The sequence below is a fragment of the Oryza brachyantha genome, chromosome 10 (genome assembly GCF_000231095.2).
Source record: "Oryza brachyantha chromosome 10, ObraRS2, whole genome shotgun sequence".
Taxonomy (NCBI): Eukaryota; Viridiplantae; Streptophyta; class Magnoliopsida; order Poales; family Poaceae; genus Oryza; species Oryza brachyantha.
In genome coordinates, this window is record NC_023172.2 from 2,856,940 (window position 1) to 2,883,103 (window position 26,164).

Below are 26,164 nucleotides of genomic sequence, written 5' to 3' on the forward strand. Positions count from 1 at the left end.
CAGTTCAAAAAATCATTCAGGACTTCGATCATCCTGGAAAATATTAATTTTTCACCATCATATTTTTCACAACCAGTTGGTTGTTTCCCCCCTCAAATTACTTTCTACCCCCACGAGGAGCAAACGCAGATGATTATTCCATTATTTTACGACGTTCACCTCCACCGGCACCGTCAACACTTAGGCTGCAAAAGCACACAAAAGAAAAAAAAATATATATGGAGGGAGACGGGTGCACAGAAGCGATTAATTTCTATCGCGTCTCCGTCGCGATTATTTTTTCTCAATTCTACTAAATCCGTAAATGTTTTTAGCTTAAAACGTATAAAAAAATTTAGCCCACCTAATTTGAACCCTAACTCAAAAATTTATACTGCCTCCATAATTTTTTATACGACACGGTTGACTTTTAGGTCCACATTTTACCTTTCGTCTTATTTAATAAATATATAATTATTAATTATTTTGTTATAATATGATTTATTATTATAGAAACTTTAAGTATGCTTTATAATTTTACATATTTAGATAAAAAATTTTACATATTTATTATTATAGGAATTTCAAGTATGCTTTATAATTTTACATCTTTAGATAAAAATTTTATATATTTATTATTATAGGAACTTTAAGTATGCTTTATAATTTTATATATTTAGATATAAATTTTGAATAAGACGAACGACCAAACATATATTTAAAAGTCAACGGTGTCATATAAGAAAATAGAGAGAGTATAAAAAAACCTAGGCTCATTGTCACCTCTACACTGCCCGTCGTGCCGCTCTACGCATGATCACAGCACGCATGCAAATTGCTGTCCGCCAGGTTCGCGAAAGTGCGAAAACTGCGATGGTTACCATGGTAAGTACTCTTCGTCGGGGTAACTTCGGTATATTACGGTAACCGTCCGTAAATTTAATCCAAATTTAAAAAATTAAGGAAATTTGTAGTAAAATACATGATGTAGGAAAAATTTATGAAAAATTTTATGAATGAATAAAAATCCAATACCGAAAAATAGTTAGTAAAATAAAAAACGGTATGGTTCCCACCTATAGCACACCTAGTCCATAACATTTGTGTGTGCAGTCTTGGGCTAAACACTTGTTAGCCCAAGTAAGTCTATAATGTCCCCCTTCAGTTATTATCTTCAAACCCATCACCCTCCTTGGAAGTCCAAGACAACTCCTTCCATCTACCTAGCCCAACAGACCTCCATTTTCGTTTTTCAAAGTCTGTTTTACACTCCTCCGAAATATTACCCGTTTTAAATAATTCTTTTTTCCCTCGTCTGGAAATTACACAAATCTTCCAAAATTAACATCTCCATAATCGTAAGTTCGTTTGCCTTCGTTCAACTTCCAAATTCTTTCCTAAAATAGTTTCTATCCAATGGTATTATTAGTTAACTATAATTGTATTTATTTTAGGTCTTGTTGTATTTGTTTCTATTTTGGACTTTGCCATGGCTGTGTATTTTTGGGAGAACGTATTATCAACAAGAGGCCGTAATCCTCAACATATTCTCTCATCAACCGAATACTAAGACAAGCTATCATTTGATCATATTGCTCATATTTTATAAATGCTTTTATTGCAGAGTTGCATGTTTAGTGTATACGTTAATTTGATCGGCCATTGGCCTACGCGCACATGACCGATGGACCTAGCTATTAGCGACTCAGGGAGAACGATTTTGATAAACAAAATGGTTTTTATGGCAAAAACATGCGGTGCAATTCCACCCTGTGTGGTTTGGTTTTGTAGTTGGGCACAAGAACCATTTCTTTTCAGAGGTTCATCCGAACATAATACAGTATGAGCACATAGGTAGAGTAGGATGCTGCTGGTAGAGTAAGTAGCCGAGACATGGGTGTTTATAAGGTTGGCAGTTGAAACATACTAAGATAGGAAGACAAAGGCATTCTCTTGAGATGCGAGTCTGGCCGAGACTGTGAGATGATGTTAGCGCTATATGGTGTGGTCAGAGTAAAGAAAGGCCTATGACTGGCCTGGTTGTTAAACCCCTTTGTCAAGCCTGTACTAGCGCCGATGTGTTGGATAAAGCGAAATGTTCATGACGTGAGTAAAGCATGCAACCTCTATAGAGTTTAGTTGAACTGTTTGAATAATTGCGCCCGCTGTTATGAGAGGATGTCATGTGTTTCCCTTAGCACAGTTTTGCTTCAAAAATCATTTTATAAAAATTGGTTCCTGGGATGGGGTCATTACCTGAGTCTTTTTGTGTGCTGGATGGTCAGCCTTCATGGTTAAGAACGGGTCTATGTGACACAGGGTGTCGTTTGACACCAAGTGGGCCGTGCTAGCCGGTTGTGGGCCAAGAAGGAGGGGTTTGCGTCAAAATACTAATATGGTCGAACCCAGAGCCAAAATGGTTGGTTAACCATGAGAGTTGGTTAACTATTTACTTATAAGGAAAAAGGTTTGTCTGTGTATTAGAAAGTGAGAAGAAATTAATGAAGGAAATATAGTTAATAATTAACTAAAATATGATTTATCTACTTGAGTTGTTCAAAAGCAACTTGTTGACGGATCAAGACGAGATACCTATTTCTGATGTGGAGATTATTTAAAAATATCACTTAGTGTTTTGCAAAAATGGTTCAAAAACTAATGGTTTGCAAATTAAACCCAATCCCTCCTTTTTAGATTGCACATGCATATTTCCAATGGCTTGCATAGTACGAAGTACTCACTCCTCCCCTTATTGTTTTTCCTCCTTACGGGACCAAGGTTAGAGTTTCATCCCTAAACCCAAATAACGTCCATGGAATTAGTGTCCTAGCTTTGTTGTGTTCCCGAAGGTACAACATAATGTATATTATATTTGTAATATATTTAATCTTGCATTTGATTCAAGATGTTACCACTTGTATCAGCATCATCATCCTATGACTGGTACATGAGTAGTGGTTCCATAGGTATTAGTTCATTATGTTTGTACAGAATACCCTCCTCGATGCCATTAGTACCGTGGACAATGGAGCGGGTGTGACAAATATAGTTTATTATATACTTACACATGGTAATTCCAATTTTGTTCCAAATCCAAAAGGATTTACAATAAGAGGGTACATGGAAGTAATAAGAACTTTCTTTACAAAGTAGGTGACAACACATACATGAATATTCCCACTTAAGCATTAACAAATGATTGTATGTCATGCATTAATTAATTAACATACCATAGTGAGAAATGAGAGCAGTTGATGACTACTTTTATTCATGATATTGCTAATTAGTTTTCATTCCTGCCATGGAATAGTGGGTTACGCAGCACCATTGTCTCGATTGTTATTCCAGGTCCGAAAGCTAGCATCACTCCCCACTCAAGCTGTTGCTGCTCTTCTTCCTTCTCCCAACGGTGACGTAGTTCATCAAGAACAAATGCAATTGTTGCTCCACTCATGTTCCCATACTCACTCAACACTTGGCGGCTGGCCGCCAGCTTCCAAGGCTGCAAATGGAGCTCACCCTCTATGTTGTCAAGAATAGCACGACCACCAGGGTGCACCGCCCAAAAGAAGTTATTCCAGTTAGGATCCTTGTTTCCAACTGATTGAAATATGTTGAGCAAGTTTTGATGGATGTTGTCCTTTATCAGTTTCGGCACTTGGATGGAGAGATGAAAATCAACACCGTTGCTCTTGGCCTGCATGCCAAGTACATGGTCGGTTCCAGGTATCGTAGTCTGTGCGGCAAATACCATCTCGACCAGAGGACGCTCATTTGCTAAGGGGCAAGCACCAACAATAAGTGCCCCAGCACCATCCCCGAATAGTCCATGGCCGACAATTTTGCTTTCGTCAGGGGTTGAGAAACATACCAAAGTCAACTCAGACAAGGCTACGAGAACACGTGCACCATGGTTATTTTCTGCAATCTCCTTCGCCAATTGGAGTGCCCTGCCACCACCAGAGCAACCATGAAGGCTGAGGATGGTGCGGGAAACAGAAGGACGAAGGCCGAGGAGGGATGCTAGCTGGAGATCAGCACTGGGGGCACGACAGCCAGAGTAGGTGCTAAAGATAAGGTGGGTGATATCAGTAGTTGGACGACCCCACTCGGTGATAGCCTTCCGTGCGGCAGACTCGGCAAGCTTTGGGACCTCAGTAGCAACGATATTAATGCGAGCCTCTAGGGAGGGCTGATATTTGTCGATGATCTCTGGGTTGGCACAGATTAGCTCACCATCAAGGTGGATGTAACGCTTCTCTATGCCAGATTTTTGACCTGAAGTATAAAAAGAAGCACCCACATCTCTTATTGTTAGTATTTTACAGTTGTAATGTCAATTCAGAAATAAAACATATCATCAAACGTTTAAACTGACTTGAAACTTTTAGAGTAATAATTAAACAAATATAAAATTGAACGGTCTCGTTGATTAATTAATTCTTACAACCCTAAGCGAGAGCACCTTAAAAGAAATCCTTTATCAATTATAGATAAGTGAGAAGTACTGCAATATCAGTTTACTCGGATACATAGAATTGTCATCCTGGTTCCCTTTTTTCATTGTTTGTTAAAAACGCAAACTCTTCAGGCCTATGGATCTGCGTGATGGCAGGGTGAGCAGGTCCCACAGTACGTGGCATGCCGATCGTCTTTGAACTTGGCATAGACCCATTTCACTTGTACCTCCATTGATTCCGAAGATCGCAAAAGTCAAATAAATGTATCACAGATGAATCAAAAAGAATATTACACTCTTCTGATTTCTGGGAAATACAGGGAAATATCTGGTCTATATAACAAGGATTCATGCACAATTAAGTGCCTTCCATAGTTTGTTTCTCAGTTTTGTCGGATTTAACGGAAAACAGTTAACAATAATGATCATAATAAGTGCAATGATCGACGAGCTTACATATCCTCTTCATCTTGTCCTTGAGCTCCGTAAGGTGGTCGCTCTTGGTGAGGCCGAAGTAGTAGTCGGCAAACTCATCCTGAAGCACCACTTTTGCCGGGTTCGCCGTGCCGATGGCGAGCACCGCGGCGGGGCCCTCTGCACGCTGCGTGCACCGGCGGCTGTCAACAACAGCGGCGGCGGTAGCTGCTCCAGGCATGGCTGATGAATGAAAATGGGGGAAGCTAGTGTGGTTATGGACTTAGCTGCCTTGAGAGAGAGATGGCTGCAGCTAGTGATGTGCTTGTGGATGGAAACTCCAGCTGCTCGTGGTGTGGCTTTATACTTGTCCATCGATCGACCACCTGAGCGTAGGTAGCCCCCAGCTATGTCTGCATTAGTAAATGACAGGAGAGATCTCAAAAAATAATTATCACATGCTTCTTTTTATATTCAGAACAGAAACGACTATTTTCTATTGACAGCATATAATGTAACTTACAGGCAGAAGATAGTGCTCAAATCTGAACAAATTTCCCGACCAGTTCAAGAGTATCCGGTTTACAGATTGTTTTACACTAGGGTATGTAATTAAATAGCATCTAATTATATAGCACAGTTGTACAGAATTTGGTACGCGAATGTCTCACCATTAATCTCTACTTTCATATGCATGTTTGTGATGGTGGTGCTGTCGATGTGGTGCAGTCCAAACTCATCCTGCATCTCATAATGGAATGAGCGGCCGGGCCCATGACATATGTTAAGTCTTGTGATGCTTAATTAATAAAATCAAATATTGAACACATTAATTTAATTAATTATAATTAATTGGATACCTGAATATTTCACAATCATTTCCTATTTTCATATGCTCCTTGTGATCGTGGAGCTGTCCATAATTCTGATCGAACTTTGCCTTCTGCCACTATCAAATATAAGTGGCATGAGAATCAAGGACCCAACAAATCTAGATCAGGTCGTGCTAGAGCATATTCACAACCAGACTTGAGAGCGCATATATGGCCGGTATATTTAGCAAGTGCACATTGAGCTGTTAATGAAGTCAAGAAATTATGATTAGAATTTTCTGCGCAATCACCCCTGCATCTCCTGAACGAATGAACGGCCTCTATAATTAAATCAGGTGCACCGTATATAATTAATATGCTTCAACTCATACCCACGACGTGTTAAGTCCAAAGATTTTGGAGATCTTCACAGATTACATGAATAATACGACATCAACACATGATGATCATTCACTGACAACTAACTGAATGATGCAAACTTCCCTCCTAATTGGTAGTGGGATGATGCGTCTAGTTTGCCTTGGGATATCCGTTAGTACTTTTCGTAACATTTTTTTAGTCACAGATGTTGAGAGATCATTCCACCACAGCAGATGCTGTCTTACTCAAGGTATCATATTGGTTATTCTGACATTGCACATTAATACTTTGTGTTACAGCGTTAGTACGGACCAGCTTTTATTCTAGCATTGAATACCACTTTCCATCAATAGGCAGTGGTTTTTACTATGCTCCTACTAAGGTTGGGCAATGGGGCGGGTCAGGGCCTGGGGCCTCAGCCCTAAAGCCAAAACCGGGGCCAAGACATGCCCCGCCCCTGACCTCGACCAGGGCCTTGCAAGTAGACATCAAGGCACGACCACACAATGAGGCGACGTGCGAGGAGACGGCGTTGCTGAGCTGAGGACGACATAGAGGTAGCGGTGGCCGAGTCGAGTACTCCATGGAGGCAACGACAAACGAGTCGAGGGCGGTGCTAGAGTTGAGCATGGCGGTGGCCAGCTAGCACGGCGATCGGCACGGTTCTTGGAGTCAAGGTCGGCGCCAGCCGGTGTGGCGATGGGCACAGTCCCGGGGAACAGCAGCAATGGAAGAGGCGTGCAGAGTCTAGGGAGGCAACCAAGATGGCGCAGTCCGTAGAGTCTAGGGCGGCGATGACGAGGGCGATGACCGGCGGACCTATTAAGCAGTGGCGGCAGCACATTAGTTGCTAGCAAGTAGCAACATTGATGATTGTGGATTTGAGGATTGAGAATTAGGGTTTACTAGCTAGTATATACAGGGGCTGCTACAATAAGAGATCTTGTTTTGGAACGGGATGATTTCAATGAGGTATCAAACCCGATACCTCATCGGTATTAGATTTGATACTGGAAACGAGATGATTCCAACGAGTAGGGCTGTCAACGAGACGAGCTCGAGCGAGCTGGCTTGTTTAGGCTCGAGCCGAGCAAACCTTCGAGCTCTTAGACAGGCTCGGCTCGAGCTCAGTTAGGCTCGTGAGCTCAGCTCGACCTCGGTTTGAGTATATGATATAGATATTTTAACGATATTTATAAATAAAAATAATAATTTTAAGTCAACTATATTAAATAAATTATAAATAAGACTTAAAATTAATATATAATACTAAAACAAATTAATTTACAGTTTAAATATATAATAATTTATTATTAATCTACTATTTTATCAAATAAAAAATAAAAACCATATATAGGTAAGCTCGTGAGAATCTCGAGCCCTGCTCGAGAAAGCTTGTGAGCTTCAGATCAGGCTCGGGCTCGGCTCGTTAGAAGCTCGAGCCGAGCTTGAGCCGAGCATGAAACGAGCCGAGCTCGAGCTGCTCACGTGCTTCGAGCTGTTTTGATAGCCCTACCGACGAGGTATCAAACACGATACCTCATCGGTATCAAATCTGATACTGGAAACAAGAAGATTCCGACGAAGTATCAAACATGATACCTCATCAGTACCATATCTAATACTGGAACGGGGTGATTCTGACGAGGTATCAAACATGATACCTCTTCGTATCAAATCTGATACCGTAGCAGTAACAGGTGATACCAGTATGGTAACATCTGATACTTGGTTAGTACCATCAAAAAGTTGTTGAATTCTCGTCGTCGTCGTCACCTTCGTCGTGAGCTTGTGTTTGATTTGATTCTTTTTGTCTTTGTGTTTTGGTTTCTTGAGAGTTGTGAGCTTGTGATCTATGCAGAAGCATCAGTTTTGTAGGTTGGATGAGAAGGTGGTGGTGGTCACCGGCGCGGCTAGTGGCATCGGCAAGGCGACGGCAGCGGAGTTCGTCAAGAGCGACACCAAGGTCATCATCACCAACGTGGAGGATGACCTCGGCTATGCCGTCGCATCGGAGGTCGGAGGCATCGTACACACACTGTGACGTCATGGATGAGGCGCAGGTCACTGCCGTCGACCTCGCAGTGGCACGACACAGCCACCACGACATCATCATCAATAAAGCCGGCGTCGTGGGCTCCCTGGCACAGCGCCCACTCAGCTCGCTTGACCTGGCTAACTTCGACGCTGTCATGGCGATCAACGCATGAGGCATCCTCTCCGGGGTCAAGCACGTCGCGTGAGTCATGGTGCCCCACTGCAGCGGCAGCATCATCTACATGACCAACATCGTCGGCGTGGTCGGCAGCGTCACCCCGCACCTGTACAGCGTCTCCAAGTCTGCCTTGGTTGGCATGGTGAGCGTTGTTGCCGCTGCCACCATACTCGCCGCAGCCTTATAGTCGTATCACGTCGTCTATGGTAGACTGTTGTATAGTATTTCTCGGTATATACACCTCTAGGATGTTGGACCCATTAGGGTTTTTTCGTATTTCATATCTTTTTACGAAGGGCTAATATAGATTTTAAGGCCCTGTAGTTTTCCCGCGGGTGTATTGCATTCCCTGTCCCTGCCCCGGTTATCATTGGAGCCCCACCCCCGCTCCCCCGTGGAGAAATATCTCCCCTAGCCCTGCAGGGAAATTGCTAACCCTAGCTAGTTCGTGCGGATGATTCATTTTAGCTTGATCCACTCTTTGGGTTAACCTCATTGCATTGGAAGTAATGCATTAATGCAATAAATTTGAATAGCATTTAATCGAATATAATACTCAATTTCAAGAGTGATATTCTTCAAATTTTATTTAGATATATATAAAGGTAATTTGAATGATAAGACAAATAGTTTGTTTTCCATTCACAAACGGCAACAGTACTACAAGTATTTGAACCATGTCTATAATTGGTTCTCGACAATGTAAAACAACATTCTAATTCATGAACTTTGGAAGCCATGCCAACCATCTCTAGGTCGGTACACCATGCGTCCATGCCTGCGTTCTGTTTGCTGAGTGAAGATGAAGATGGAATTTTTTTTACTCGTGATAACTTTTGATGATATAAACGATGAAATTAACTGCTACAAAGTTAAAAATCTATTTTAAAATATGAGATGATTAAACTTCTATATAAAATTTTTTTTACAAAATATGCATCATTTAGTAGTTTGAAAAGCATGTGCGTAAAAACCGAGAAAATTAATCAAGATTGAAGAACACGAGGACATTAATTAGGATGTCTTGCAAACATGTCCATGAGAAGGATGATGCATAGGCACATAACTCGGTCTACTCATCATCATCGCATAACACATCTCATGGCTTAAAACATTTATACATGGTTTAACTAACCAAATCCTCCTCCCATATGGCAGGTAGATATTTTCATTTAGTATAAACCTTTGATATGAAAAGCCAACTCCATATCCTGGAAGGACCACTAATTCAGATTTTTTTTCCTTGTTAAATCTTCTATACTTAATTATTTTTTCCATGTAATGATCACTAATCTGTGATGAATAAAATTTAAAATACTATTCCTATATTACAAGAGTTTCTATGTACAAAACAAATGCTTTCACAGAATTGTCGAAAGCTAGAAGATCACACTAATACTGTCCACATTGTCTACAGCAATAAGACATGTTGGCAGACAACTAGCACAGTAGGACTTTCTTGGCTGACAACCACCGACGTCATCCGTAGTAGCAGTGTACGATGGCAGGCGACAGGTGCAAGTGCAACACCATTTTCGTAGCCTCGTAGGTGACAGCACATTGACATCATCCGTAGAATCTGTAACAACACTTTTCTTTCTTTCACTAATTTTATATAAAAAATACTTCCTGGTCATAGTTGCTCTTATGTATACATGGACATATGTGTTGCTAAATTATCGTCTGAAGGTGAACGATAATAGAATGGTATAATTATGTCGATTGTGAAGAGAATAATATGTACACTATTTTTTTTTTGATGTGTATTGTAGTCTTACTAAATTACATTTTTCAAATATGTAACTATTATAGCACAAAAAACAATAACTAATATCTATATGTTTTTAATATAAAATATAGACCATTACTTTTATTTTTTTTTATTTTGAAGTTGGGGATGAGTGCTATATAGATGTTGTACATGATATTTTATTTGAAAAGTTTAATAAATGTCATGATATTAAATAAGTGTGTTGTGTATTTACATGTAATAAGTGGATAATTGCTAAATAAGGATGAGATCTGCGTATCGATAGTATGTCGGTGTGATCCAAAATCATCAACTAAATTCTAACTTATGATTAATCACTAACAATAATATGAAATAAATATCTCTTATATATGAATGAGAGTTTGGGATACAAGGAATTATTTGTTGGTATTATATTTTGCTAAGTGAAATAAGTGATTCCCTTGATATGTCCAGTGTTGAATCACTGCCTGCAATGGCAAAATTGCTCCCAGGCCTTCAATGAAAAGTGATAAAGGGGTCTGTTATGCCCTTAGTACCATTGTAGGTGTCTGTTATACCATTAGAACCAACACCTAAAGGGGCATATAGGTGTCAGATCCTTAGTCACAGTTGGCACTTGTAAGGGTTATAGGTGTCGGATATAAATGAACTTCACCAATCGATCGAACCAAAAATAGGAACCTATTTGGGACAACTGGTACCTATGACATGGCTCATTGGTGCCTCCTACTAGGTGCCGGTTGGAATACCAGCACCTGTGATGGGTTCCCAACCAGCATCCAAGTGGGTTCCTTGTAGTACTGTATCTTTCACGTACGACATTAATGTTATAATCATCGATTGTTTTTTTAAACCCACAACCATTGATAAAAAAAACTCAAAGTGAAGCAAGTTATAAGATATATAGTGATTTACTTTTACATGCATACAAATTAATTGGTATTCCATGTTTTGTTACAAAATCAGCAATCTTTATAACAGGAGGACATATGAAAATGATAAAAGAGTTTATTTACAACATGGACCTGTACAAATACTCCACCCAACGGTCACAATCACACTTAGACATCAACAATTGATCTAGTCCCACACATTAATGAATTACCATATCGTAGTGAACTATATGGAACAACATATTATTACCTTTGTATTTTAGTAATGGTATAGAGTGGTAATTAATTTTTCCTAACATTATGGTGGTGTTTGGTTGGCAGAAGGTAACGTAAATGCTAATGGAATGTGCTGTGGTGGTAAGCGATACCATTGTATGAGTTTACGTGATTTGTTTGGTTTAACGATGTAACATGTTTTCTTTTCATTACTGCGTTTGGATGACGCTGGGAGGTTACGGGAGGCCAGAGGCTAATTCATACATGCGTTCTGGGATGATTAAGCTTCCGATAGAAGTATGCTTACAAAATTACAAGCATGTGACGCTAATAACCATACATATGAACTGGTAAAAAAATAAAAATACATAACCACTGATATCTCAAACTCCTAAAGCACATCAAAGGTACATAAAAAAGTTACAAAATTTTGCAATCCTGTAGCACAAAATGAACTGCATGCTACAAATTGCCTTGTCAAATTTCTCAGAATCAGTCGCAATGAACTCCATATTGCCATGTCTAGTTTCTCTGAATATCTGACATGAGTGAAACTACCAGATCAGTAAACAAACAAGCTACAGGTGCTGCCGGACGAAACCCCAAAAAAAAAGAAAACAAGGGCTAGAAGGAAAAATAAAACCCAAACGCATCCCACTCGAACCACTGACGTCGTGCGTTAGAGATTGTCGTGGAGCAGCTACGGCGCCGGGTGTCGTCGTGCAGCGCAGCGCCGGCGAGGCGAGGCACACGACAAGTGGCGGCACCATGGGCCGCTGCGACGAGGGGTGCCCCAGGAGACCGCGCGATGAGCAGCGGCGCCTAGGGCGGGTGCGAAGAGCAGCAACGCCGGGGGTGGCAGTGGGGGCAAAGAGCAGCGGCGCCGGGGGTGGGGCAACTGCGCTCTCGATCTAGGAGAAGGCGGCGCGGTGCTAGGTCTCGCACAGTCGCACTCGACCCTCCCCTCCCGTATTGGTATCGGATGGCACACGGGGAGGAGCTAGCGGAAAAGATTTTCTATTGGGCCCTTATCTGATCCTAGGGTATCCGATAACAGCCCATCTAAAACAAACGGTTGTAACGAAATCAGCTAGCGTGGGTAACAGATACGGTCCAAAATCGGCCCAACCAAACAGCTCCTATGTGAGTGTGGGTTACACAGCAGCATTGTCTCAATTGTGATACCTGGTCCAAAGGCTAGCATTACTCCCCACTCATGTTCATCAAGAACAAACGCGATGGTCACGCCACTCATATTCCCGTACTCACTCAGCACATGGCGGCTCGCTGCAACCTTTGATGGCTGTCGGTGGAGCTTACTTTCTATGTTGTCAAGAATCGCGCGGCCGCTAGGGTGCACCGCCCAGAACAAATCATTCTAGTTAGGATCCATGTTTCCAACTGACTGGAATGCATCGAGCCAGCATTGTTGGATGTTGTCCTTGATAAGTGTCGGCACCTGGATGGAGAGGTGAAAATCTACACCAGTGCTCTTGGCTTAATGGCTTGCATACCAAGGATGTGGTCGGATCCTGGTATCGTAGTCTGTGAGGCAGAGACCATCTCAACTAAAGGGTGCTCACCATTGTCTATGGGGCCAGCACCAACAATGATTGCACCTGCACCGTCTCCAAATAGTCCATGCCCGACGATTTTGCTTTCGTCGAGGCTTGAGAAGCATATCAAGGTCAGCTCGGACAAGGCTATGAGAACCCGTGCGTCGCGGTTATTCTCAGCGATCTCCTTAGCAAGCTGGAGGGCCCTACCACCGCCAGAGCATCCATGGAGGCAGTGGCGGACACACCATAGGACATGGGGGTACAGCTGTAACCCCAAATTTTTTGGAAACAAATCACTTCATAACATGTATATTAGACATATGTACCATAAGTTGAGTCAAAATAGCTAGTGAAAAAACCATGTATAATATCTTTTTACAGTCTTGTGTTTAATTAGTTCTTAGAAGTGTGATTTTCCGGGTCTTGGAGCTATGTTTAGTTACGGGTTTGAGTTAGTCATTCAGAGTTTTTTTATGTTTCTGATGGAAAAGATGGAATCCTAACTCAAAACTTCTGTATCCGACTTTCAAGTAGAAGCCAGACCCTTTGACCTTCATTTTAGAAAGGGTCAATTTTCTAAGGATATTCTAAATTTGTTTATTTATTTTGTAGCTTTGAGCATAAAATTAATTTATATTTGGTTTGGAACGAAGCATTAATCTTTTATTAACTATATTATCTATTTTCTAAAGGTCCTTTTTTACCTTTCTTAAGAATGTATTTTGAGGTATCATATTTACTAAAAGCATTAATATTTTAAGGTATTATATTTTGAGGTATCTAAAGGTACTGAAATTTTACAGTAAAAATTTGGTAAATCTCGCTAGTTTTTCAATGATTGTAAAATTTGTCATTTTCTAAAAATATTGTAAATGTATCTTATTTATTTTTTAGCTTTTTGCATGACATGAATATATATTTAATTTAAAAATATTAATATTTAGCTATTATGGATAACGATTCTTAACGAATTTGTACCTCCATCTTAAAAATCTTGGGTCCGCCATTGCATGGAGGCTAAGGACGGAGGCTGGGAAGCTAAGCTAGCTGGAGGTCAGTGCTAGGGGCGTGGCAGCCAGAGTACATGCTAAAGATGAGGTGGGTGATGTCAGTGGCCGGACGGCCCCACTCTGCAATAGCCCTCTGTGCTGCAGACTCAGCAAGCTTAGGGACCTCAGTGGAGACCATGTCTACATGAGCATCAAGGGATGGCATGTGTTTTTCGATGATCTCTCGGTAGGCACAGATGAGCTTATCATCGAGGTGAATGTAACTCGAGGTGAATGTAACGTTTCTCTATGCTAGATTTGTGACCTGAAATCAAAAAGCAAGAACACAAGCATCTCTTATGATTATGATTAGTAATTGGTAATCCTGAGGTTGTATAAAAAGTAAAACATAAAATGAGACATTTAAACTGTCTTCAAATATTGACATTAATAATTAACTTTTTTTCCAAATAATTGGAAAACTAGAAAAAAATATGATATTACGTAAGCGTTTTCCTTAGCGAAATCACACATTTGATTTCTATATGTCCCTAAATATTTATAGTTAGAGAATGAATAGATGTATGGTCAGAGGATGCATTCATTTCAGGCTGTTAGGCTGAGCTTTTCCTCGTTTTCCGTTAGCATATTTTTAAACTATTAAATGATGTATTTCGTGTAAAACTTTTCTGTATAGAAATTGTTTTAAAAGATCAAATAACTCCATTTTTCAAATTTTAATAAGTAATACTTAATTAATCATGTGCTAATTACGTTTATCGTTTTCCATGCGGCTAATTAGCTTTCGTGACCTTTAGTTTCAAACGCAGTCAGAGAATGAAGGATGTCAGGATAGTCATATAAATGCAAGCGCTTCCATAATATATTTCTCCCTGAAGTTGATTAAAAATAGTTTATAATAAATATGAATTGATGATAATTTGAATAATGAGCAATCTGCTTACATATCCTCTTCATCTTGTCCTTGAGCTCAGTGAGGTGGTCGCTCTTGGTTAGGCCGAAGTAGTAGCTGTCGGTGAACTCATCCTGAAGCACCCACCACTTTTGCCGGGTTTGCCGTGCCGATGGCGAGCACCGCGGCGGCTGTCAACAGCAGCGGCGGCAGTAGCTGCTCCAGGCATGGCTGATCAAAATGGGAGAATCCGTGTGTTTATGGAATTAGCTTCCTTGAGAGAGTGATGGCTGCAGCGATGTGTTCGTGAATGGAAACTCCAGCTGCTGGTGGTGTGGCTTTATATATACTATGTCTGTTTCATAACGTAAAATGTTTGACTTTTTTATAACAATATTTAATCATTTGTCTTATTCAAAAATTTAGTACAAATATAAAAAATGACAAGTCATGTTTAAAGTTCTTTTATAATAAAACAAGTCACAAGTCACAAGCAAAAGAAATGATATTTCCATAATTTTTTGAATAAGACAAATGATCAAATATTGCAACCAAAAAAGTCAAACATCTTACATTATGAAACGGAGGAGGGAGTACTAGTTAACCGATAGCATGATTCTAAGATATCAAGTTTTTTTAAAAATAAAATAAAGCAGATGCACTAAGAGCTAGCTACATGAGTTTTTATAAATTAACTTTCATGGACAGGCCTTCCCCAACTCTAAATTTATAATTAAAGGAAATCAGTGAAATGATTCTTAATTTTTATTTTGGATCGTGAGGGTCTGCATTTGATGCAGAAAGGAGATAGAGAACAAAGAAGCTACTGCGGTCTGGACTTGCACCTTGTTTTCCAATTTCCTCGTCGTGCAAACTAGTCATCAGGCTGTCACGAATGCTTGAATTAAAAGCTGGACTAGAAGAACTGTCCGATATTGCCGTATCACGATCTTTCCACTGCATCTGTACAGCATTCATACGTCATTCGTTATTGTTTTTATTACTGGAAAATATCTCTGCCAGTTCAAGAGTATCTGATTTTCCATTGCACGATAGTCATGATGCTAGAACATGTAAATATTAGGGTACTACCATACTCTCCGCTTGTAGTACAAACAAATTTAGACCGTTAATTTTTCTAATTCAATGGATTGATCAATATATTATACTACCCCATCAACAAATAATAGCAAAATATCTTTTTTATTATAGTAAAACTTAAAACAACGGTTAAGATTCTTATACGGATCCGTATATAGTAGCTAAGGCCGGCCGGTGAACCTGGGTCTGTGCCCTAGCTTCATCGAATGCATGCAGCATATTAGTGCCTAATTATTATGTTTATGTCCGAACGTAGCCATAGTGTGCATTACTTAATTAATATTTTAGACAACGTATGACTTAATTAATTGTCATGTGTAACACAATAGCAAGACGAATTAATTGTTGAGGATTGTGAAGTTTACTCGTGTCATTTTCTATGAATTTATATGTGCTAAATATTCGTTAATATATTAGGCTTGCTCAGACTAAAAAATAATTCTGGATCCACCCATATGATGTTGCATTCATTAGTTAGGCACTCCCTCAGATCTAATACAAGTACGGCCACTTTGGCCAAGAATTTATCAAAAGAACAAGTAACTATTTAAAAACTTAAAATGAAAGAAGCCAGAGTAATAATGATATGCACAATTATTACACCTATTAGGTAGTTATGTTAGCATATCTTTTAAAAGTATCATTTATTTTTGAGATATAGAGAGTAGCACGGAGTTGGTTCTCAATATGTGCAACCACCCCCACCCCATCGTCACCATCAAACACAAATAAGTGAAGAAAGTATAAATATCTTAGGCACATAAAAATACATGTAAAATACATACAGTCTAGGGTTATTATTAAGTTTGCCGAGACTCACAAAAGTTATTGGATCCAGCACCGCTGGTAGCAGAGTACTACACGTAGAGCACCGTAGTCAACTTTAGAGCATGTACAATAGCATAGCAGACTATAAGCCATAAGCATATTTTAAGGTGATAAGAGAATAGAGGGAGAAGAGCAGCACAGACTCTAAGACACGTGTATATGGCAGGTGGGCCAGATATTAATTGTGTAGTATATGATTATTGTATGAATTGGCTATTAAGTTGGCTATAGGCAATATATAGCCTGCAATTGGCTATACTATTGAATTGCTCTTAGAGCATTCATAGTGCAATCACTTAGTTTCCTCTTAGAGCATTCATAGTGCAATCGCTTGGTTTTCAAAACATTAAATGAGATACCACATAGAATAAAATATGACGTGGCAAGTAAGTTAACGAAGAAAGAGAAGGTAAGCATGTCTCGCATAAGACATGGTTTCGATGAGTAACATTAAATTTACATGTGAATTAGTAGCGTTTGTATTGTAAGAATAGTGTCTAGTACTAGTTTGTTTATGACGTGGAGGGTATAGAAACTCTGACTAGTATCTTAAGGACTGGTCTTATATAAATAAACAGTAACATCTATTTCTGCAGCACACTAGTTTAGAATTTCATACCGGGATATTTCACCATTAATTCGTATTGTTATAAGCAGCTTGTGAGTTGTGGTATTCGAGCTGTTAATGCAGTCCAAGCTTTAACCGTGAGGATAGTTCGATTAATTTATCTGCACCATCACCGTACACCTGCATTATTGAACTTAATCTTCACTTTCAGATGGGTGACAGGAGAATCTCAGCGACCCAATAAATCTGGATCAAGTCCTCTACAGATTGTCTTAATGTATAACTCGAGATTGATCTATATAATCTCGTAGAGATAGCTATTTTTCATATTTAGCTTGTGATCGTCGAGATCTGTTTAATATAGTCCGGCATTATCACTGAGATAGTTAAATAATTAGCTTAATTTTCTGCACCATTACGCCTCCATTCTCATAATAGATTAAGAGAATTAAGAACCCGATAAATATTGCTGATCAACTCGTCGCTGCGTCATGTTAAGTCTGGTGCCTGGTGGTGTTTTGGATCTTCGGAGATTAAATGCAGATTAGGGATATCGACACATGATAATCATGCCCTTAGAATTAAATTATGTACACATCCCCTCCTGAGGTAGTGCGGCGCACGCAATCGGCGTAACTGGGTTGGTCCGTCAACCCATTTTAAACAAATTAAGCAAGTTACCAATTTAATTGATCGACTCACCTACACCTGGCTAATGTATCTTCCACCTCCATATTTTAGTTTTTACTTATGCTGATAAGCCAAATCTTAAATTTAGAGTTGATTTTAAGAGTTTTTTTTCATCGTAATATATTTTTCAACATTGACTTTTAGATTGAATATGTATACAAAAGTTTTATTCGCAAATTATTTTCTATTTGAAAATATAGTGTTTAGCTTTTTCCTAGAAAAAAGGAAAAAATCACTACTAAAAGCATTTTCTTTTTGTATTTGGTTAAAATGCATCTGTTCAGGCGGTTGGTTGTATTGCCCATAACCAATAGACCGTAGAAATATTACATTTGCGAAAATTTATGTGGGCAGTCGGTCCGAAAAATCTATTTTCGTAGATAATCATGTAGAACTGATTGTGAAGATCTGTTTCTATAGTCGGTCACGTTAGAAATCCCCAAGTGTGGAAACTAATTTTCAGTCAAAAAAAATATAAATACAATTTCATCCACATCACATGATACTTCAAACACTAACATTAACTAGAGAGGAACAAAAATCAGGAACGAACTTAGACAACAGCATTCACACAATACTCCAAACACATGGAAGGGCTATGCTTGAATGGAAATGCACTTTCTCCAAGTAGCAGGCATAATACAGCAATATGCTCAAACCAGGAAGAAAATAAGGTGACTTGAAGTTCAATTGCTCAACAAACAAGGATTGGCTTGCCCATAGTCACCAACATATATATACAGATGTTCTGCAATATTTACAGCTTCTAGGTCTCTAGGCATATCAGCGAATTAGCGAAACAGGTGGGCGAAAAACTACTTAGGAAGCAGTTCCGAAGCAAATCAATCAAGACATCTGCTGCAATCAAACAGCAGATCAGACTAAGGCTCTGAAGAACATAATGCAGAGACAGATGATGAATGACATGCAGTTTAACTTGCTGCACGGCCATCTGCAGTGGAAACAGCAGCAACACGCTGTCTTAGCCTCCCACGGGTCACTCGAATTGCCTCCTCCATTGGTGTCTCCTCTGGAGTGGCAACAGGATCTTCCATGTCTTCTATTGGAATGTCAACCTCATCAATAGACATGTCATCATCTTCAGCCTTTGGGAGTGGCGGCGCGCTAGGCTCAGGGCTCGGCATGTCGGCCTTACTAGCTGGAGATGGGGCTTGCTCAGCTGCAAGCTCCGTTCCGCTGTTCTTCAGGTCATCAACTGGTTTCTTTGCTGCAACTATGGACCTTGTGGAAGCCGTTGGAGCAGACTTTGTTGGTAGTAGACGCCTGGCCTTGGGGTTAGAGGGAGCAATCTTTGTCTCCTCCGACTGCTGCAGAGTTACCGCTGTTCGAGCAGCAGCAGATGCTGCTCTGCGAAGTGTTGTTGGTTGTTTATGGGGCATCTGCTGCTGTTGCTGCTGGGGCAGCGATTGCTTATGTTGCTCTTGTGGCTGTGATTGCTGTTGTTTTTGTGGATATGATTGTGGCTATAACATATCAAAAGAAGACTTTAGTGAAGACAGAAAGAAGTGTTAACAGCAATTGAGTAATTAACAAACAAAACCTAAATGAGAAATAACAGTGGATACTGTTAGAGAATGTGTTAAGCTTTACTAATGCCACTATCGCATACATTACCATGACCTAAGAAGATTTTCATATCAGATAAGAGAACCAATTTTTTTCTATAACTTGTCTTGAACTGAAACAGGACATTAACAATATCATAACAAATTATTATATTTTCTCCTTGATTTTCTAAAATCCATAAAGTACAAATCAATATGGGGTAAATCTCTGGGCATGTAATCTAGCATTACTTGTCAGGTAATTCCTGAGCAAGGATAAGAGCATAGGGCAGAAGGCCACAAGAGTACAGGAAAACTGGGGAAGTCTCTGCAGTTTGTTATTTGACAAGATATAAAAGAGAAAAGTATTGCCAAAAGAGAACCTGCAATTCAGTACATTATCAAAACGTCAGTTAATTCCTAGTTTGCATAGTCCTTTTACTTGCTTATTATTTTCACTGAATGATCTCAATGACATTTTTGTTTACTCAAGTCAATCCTATTTGCCTCAAACTTACGTAAGTGCAATAAATAGGAAAAAAATATACACCCTCCATTTTTTATCATAAGGCATATAATTTTCTCCATCTTATCTCAAAATATAATGCATGCATCTCAATTTATTGTTTATTTTCCTTATTTATTTGCATAGTATCTCTTAAAACACATCTTACTAACCACTCTCTCCTATTTCCAATGTCTTTCGATATGGGTACCATGGTAAATTTTGCCCATCTCTCTCTCTATTTCACACCCTCCATCCTTATGTTCATCCCAAATATACCTTATAATACAAAATGGCAGGAATATTACAGCCTTACAGGTGATTTGTGACCAACACTAACTCACCAAAACCTTGCGTTGAGCAGATTATTTTATGAAGGAAAAAAACCAACCATCCTACAGATTAGGAAGTTAAAAAAAAAGTTGACACGATCTATTTTACTTAAAAACAGCACAAGCTGCTTGGTACGTAGGAACCAATCTGGTAGAATTTGTGCAAGTATTTGTTGGAAGTTTGCTCATCTGCAACCAACAGATTAAACCAAAAAATACCTTGATATGTCAAACAAATATGGCAATTAGAACTGCTATTTTGATGGTCATTGAATTTGCAGGTTATTAGAGTGGTACGATCAACATATGGTTTCAATATGACATATACCTGTCAGAGGAGCCAACAGCTACATTAGTAGTTTGTTAATCCTACATTATTAACATAATAACTAGTACTGCAACAGTCAACCAAATCTGGACATGTCTTGTTGTAATATGCATCATTGTATTACTATTACAATAGGGCATAAGGTCACATTTTGTTCTACGATAACAATAGCATAGCACCAGCGCAGGGGTAAAAGCAGTGGTTTGGCCAACAGGACCCAAGGTGGCTGGTATGCTAGGTTTAAATCAGGGAAGAGCACCCATAGTCAATGTCCAAGAGATGTAGGTTATGGATGAATTCAGTTACCAAATGTCGCATTTTTTGTCTTGTCATCATGCTATTAACAATGCTAGACTGACACAACCCAAAAGACAAGCCTCATGTATGACGATTGCCTACTTTTAAAGTTAAGCTCCCCCACAATCAAGATGTCTAAGGTATCCAGTAACATTGATGGAGCAGATTTGTCCTCCAGGCATCACATTGGCTTCTAATGTAATTGGTTTGACTTTTGTTAATTTGATGTTTTTTCCCAAACAAAGTTGAAGGAGCTGGTAAATATTGTGTTCGCTGACATTCTCTATTCAGAGTTTAGGACATCTTTGGCTCATTCTATTTTGGAGTACTACAGCCACGACAACGATGTGCACTTCTACTTCTGATAGTACTTAAACACAAAGTTGGAGTGGTTGCACAGAAATTTTGGAGTACTATGGCATGAGGCTTACTTACGAAACTATGAGAACAGTGGGATTAAAAGATAGCGGAAGACCTAAAACTGAGATATGACCAGGTAAAAGGAATGGCATGCCTAAATATGAATTGTGAATCAAATGTAGGAGTATTTAAAGGGGGGAATTAATTGATGAATGTTGTTTAGTTCTCATTCAAAGAAAGATAATATATAACATTCTGCTTACAAACCTGTGATGGGCGTGGCCTTGATGAATGAGCTGGTGATTGTGCAGAAGCATACTTCAAAATGTTAAAGAATGTAGTCTGGCCGACAATTGCAACCTTCTGCCAGTATACCACAAGCATATCACTAGCTCTTGCTCTAAAATCAAGAATACTGCAATCGATATCATTCTCGTACTGTGAAATGTATGGCTTAAAGAAGGTCTCATAGACATATGTGGTTCCCTACCATAAAGAACACGCATCAGCCTTGTACACAAACATATATTTAGTACAGGAAAAACATCATTATTAAAGTCAAGTACCTTTGTCCTTGGGCACCATAAGTATATAAAGAACATTAGCTTTGCTTCTGAGTACAGTGGCAGCCTTCAATGAAATCACAATCAAGCAAGCATTAAAAACAGTTAGAAATCAGCCGTTAGTCCCTTACGAATCTCAGAACAACTAACCATGATATTGTAAAATCACCAAATCGCTCCAAAACCGTCAACAGCGCAACTAAAATCCTGGACACAAGCAACAAATAAGTGGCACTTACAGAGTTCATATGAAAACCAACCTTGAATACACAAGATTGAAAATAGCCCCTTACCAATATTGACACCAGAAAATAAGCTTCTCAATCTCTGGCTTGTTCAGCTCAACGGTTTTATAGCATTCGTAAGCAGGATAGGCATAGCCAAAGGCCAACCTGCGTCATAATCAGTCCATCACAACCAGAGCCATCATTATTTTCTACACTATGCAGTTCCAACCAAAGAAACTAATGTCCTCATGTTACTCCATTCAACACATCATTTCGTAAACAGGTGTAGCTGACCGTTGTGAACATGTATTGAATATATTTTCCTCCGTGCTATTAAAGAGAGCACCTTTTATTTGGGTGCATAAACCAAAGACAGGCACGGATTCTAAGGCCGTGTTTGAACAACTGAACTGAATGCCCATTGACCCTTTTTTTTTTGGCAAAGAGATAATCAAGACAGGAGTAATGGCCAGCGCAAATCACACAAACTTAAAAACATGGGAAAACTATAGATTCCTTCAATAAATCAGTTCAAAGAGATTATTTCAATATGACAGAGAAAGAAAACCACTATAAATATTTTATTTTCTCACTAATCTTCAGCAGGAAAACCATTGACCTTGAACACTCAAAACAACAATGACTTTTGCCGTGCTGTAAATCTGCCTCCTATGCTCCTCGAAAGAACGAACAGATATGCAGATTTTCCCAATGTTCTCAGTCACATTGATACGATTCAAAGGAGGAAGACTCCAGATAAATCGACACACGGTAAAAAAATCGATTCTTGAATCCATCCCCACGGTCAAGCCCCCCAACAAAATGGTGAAGAAACATCGGGAGATTCCGGGGTGGGGGAGGACTCACAGTAGGACCCTGGAGAGGAAATCGCCCATCATCTTGCTCCGACGCCTCTACACAAGAACAGATCCAGTGAGGTGCTGCTAATCCGAATCCAAGAAACGTGTAGTGACGAGAAAAGGAGAAGAGCGAGGAGATGAACGGATGGGGATGGTGCAAGAACCTTGGCGATTTAGATCCGGAAGAAATGCGAGGAGCTGAAGAGTGAAAGATCTTCTCTCCCTTTCTTTCTCCGATCTGAGTGGAGTGGCTGGCGACTGTGAAGACTGAAGAGTGAAGGGGTTGACAGACAGAGCTCTTCAAACAACACCAAACCCAACGGGCAACGCAACAACACACTGCATTTTCTGTCCTATTTTTCTACTCTGCCGTACGCAGTACTCAACTCAAGACAAATACTAGATGCATGTATGGTATGGCCGTATGGCTGGTAAAGGTCTCTGTCTGTCTTATTCTCTATCTAAAAAATATTCGATAAAAATTACAAATTAATATATAACAGAACGACTATTCTATCGTCTATTTTTATATGTCATTTATATTAGGAAAGAAAACATTCATATTTGGGTGATCTCTTTATCCTCCAAATAGACATAGAGGATGTCATATATGGATGATCGAGTAAAGTACAAAGACATATAAAGGATGAAATTTAGTTTAGATGATCATCCAAATAAAGATATAGATGACCAAATTTAAATGAGCCGTTGGGATGCTCTTACGGGTGTTTGTTTGTAGAGGCTAAACTTTAGCCCCTAGTCACATCGGATATTTGGACACTTATTATAAATAGTAAACGTACACCGTTAATAAAACACATCCATAATTTTGGACTAATTCGCGAGACGAATCTAATAAGTCTAATTAATCCATGATTAGCTTATGTAATGTTACAGTAAACATTTGCTAATTATGATTTAATTAGGTCAAAAAAATCATCTCGTGGATTAGCTCTCACTTATGGAATTAGTTTTTTGTTAGTCTATATTTAATACTTTAAATTAGTGTCCAAACATCCGATGTGGCGTGGGGCTACAAAGTTTAGCCCCATCTAAACAACACATTAGGCCATCCTCAATTTAAGTTTAATGGACACGATTACCTAGAGTGATATGTTATCTAAAAAATTTGAAACTAAGATAAAACATCCCTCTCAATGTATAGTTTCATCTATTATTGTTTTCTAGGTTACATGCAAGACACAAGCTGTCTAGGTAACGTTTCATCTCGATGAAACTTATTTCATCTCTCACTTCATTAATACTTTATCACATCATCAAAAAATATCTAAATGGCACCCTATTATTACCCATGAAACTCATATTAAGATTGACCTTAGTGGTTGTTTGGATGCAAACTTTTTTATAGTCTCTTGTTACATCGGATATTTGGACGTTAATTAGGAGTATTAAATATAAACTGATAATAAAACTAATTACATAAATAAACGCTATTTTATTGGACAACTTTTTTAAGCCTAATTAATCCACGATTAGTAAATGTTTACTGTAACATCACATTCCCTAATCATAGACTAATTAGGCTCAATAGATTCGTCTCACGAAATAGTCCAAAGTATGGGGTGTGTTTTATTAATAATCTATATTTAATAATTCTAATTAGTGTCCAAACATTCAATATGATATGGAGGGAAATAAACGGGGTCTTAATTTAGCTGAAAGTTTATTTGTTTTATACTGGCCTGTTACTTTTTCACTTTAATAACTTTTAAAATCAGGCACATAGCATCCTGAACCGTGTGTCCATAACTATTTTTTAGTCAGCGTGAATTTCAAGTTTGAAGTTTTTAAGGTCGTCGATCTAATTGACATTTGCATTCATAGAATATGCATCCTGAACCGTATGCCTAATGAAAATAATAACTGGTTTTTAGCCAGCATGAGTTTCAAGTTTGAAAATGTTGCATTATTAGGACGGTACCCCTTCCTATATGAATATGTACTGGTTATGGACCTCAGGTATAAATATCCCACGACATGATCCAAATAGAGGACTGATCTATTCTCTGGTATTATCTTTTACTTAGTTCGAGTCAGTCTCTACCGGTGATGGAAGCCGAATTTGATTGACTTAGGATTGATCATGATTTCAGAGGTTGGTTTACTGGTTTGAGAAACATATGGACTAGACACAATTTTAAGTAATTTCGTTATTTGAATCAAGTAGTTAATTTGTAATTTATAATATTGAGTATATTATAATCAAGGGACAATTAGAAATTTGTCACTGATCTAAAATGTTATTGTAAAACTGCCACTAAAAATTTACAAAAATAACACTAGAACTGTATGGTGTCCTTGCAATTTAGAAAAAACAGTTACAGAGCCCCTGTAATCAAAGCTTGGATGTTCCATTTGTTTAGAATGAATATCGCTAGATTAAAGTAAAAAAAAAAAGCTTCATTGTTAGGCGTAGGATCCCATGATGTTTGATCAAATTCACCATGGGTGAATGATCGTCTTTTTTAAAAGAAAATAAATATGTAGGAAAAATAATAGAAAAAAATTAATTATTCACATCAATACATATAACATGCAAAACACATAACTCGTCTGCTACGGACCTACGGTACCACGCAGCAGTACTCGTGATGATACAGTAACCGAGCAATATGAACAGTCCACGCACATTAAAAGCAGCTCCGATACCTCGAAAGAATAATCGCCATTCAAATTCGGTCGATGCAATACCTGAAGCATAAGGCAGCGTCTAGATTGCCAAAAGTTTTGGCAAAAACATCACATCAAACATTATATTGAACGTTTAATCAGATGTCGGAAGAGATTTTCGGATACGAATGAAATAACAAATTTTAAATTTTGCCTAGAAACCACGAGACGAATCTTTTGAGTCTAATTAATCCGTCATTAGCACATGTTGGTTACTATAGCACTTATAGCTAATCATATCCTAATTAGGCTCAAAGATTCGTCTCACGATTTTCTCCATAATTGTATAGTTAGTTTTAATGCTCATGTATATTTAATGCTTCATGTATATTTAATGATTCATTTAGGTGTTCAAAGATTTGATGTGATATTTTTGAAAAAGTTTTTGGGAACTAAACCGGACCTAAGTTCATTTAGGTGCAATAGTAGACTATAAGCTGGCGATAAACATATTTTAAAGAGAAAAGAGATGAGAGAGCAGTGCACTACTAATTTATAGCTAGCTACAGCACGGGCTTTAAGACGCTTAGTGTGTATGACATATGAGACCATGTATTAATGTTTTGTAGATAATTATTGTATGAATTGGCTATTAGATTGACTATAGATGAACTGAAGCTAGTAGTTGGCTATACTATTGAACTTGCTCTTAGAGGGTGTTTGTTT

The 26,164-nt window shown here is 38.8% G+C and overlaps 2 protein-coding genes and 2 pseudogenes across 2 annotated transcripts; 1 reads left to right on the forward strand and 3 right to left on the reverse strand.

Moving 5' to 3' along the window:
* Positions 1-3,262: 3,262 nt before the first annotated feature.
* Positions 3,263-5,093, reverse strand: LOC102721773 (bisdemethoxycurcumin synthase-like). The gene is made up of 2 exons (XM_006662160.1): positions 4,895-5,093; positions 3,263-4,257 (listed from the first exon to the last, which is right to left on the reverse strand). Exons 1-2 carry the CDS (start codon positions 5,091-5,093, stop codon positions 3,263-3,265), a joined length of 1,194 nt encoding a protein of 397 aa, XP_006662223.1.
* A 2,807-nt stretch (positions 5,094-7,900) lies between these two features.
* On the forward strand, positions 7,901-8,447 carry LOC102722053 (annotated as a pseudogene).
* Positions 8,448-12,212: 3,765 nt separating this feature from the next.
* Positions 12,213-14,812, reverse strand: LOC102722335 (annotated as a pseudogene).
* A 3,624-nt stretch (positions 14,813-18,436) lies between these two features.
* Positions 18,437-23,123, reverse strand: LOC102707431 (HVA22-like protein i). Its single transcript, XM_006661608.2, has 7 exons — positions 22,972-23,123; positions 22,815-22,859; positions 22,014-22,112; positions 21,871-21,927; positions 21,724-21,787; positions 21,425-21,643; positions 18,437-19,254 (listed from the first exon to the last, which is right to left on the reverse strand). The coding sequence occupies exons 2-7, from the start codon at positions 22,844-22,846 to the stop codon at positions 18,703-18,705; spliced, it is 1,023 nt and encodes a 340-aa protein (XP_006661671.1). The 5' UTR covers positions 22,847-22,859; positions 22,972-23,123; the 3' UTR covers positions 18,437-18,702.
* Positions 23,124-26,164: the final 3,041 nt, after the last annotated feature.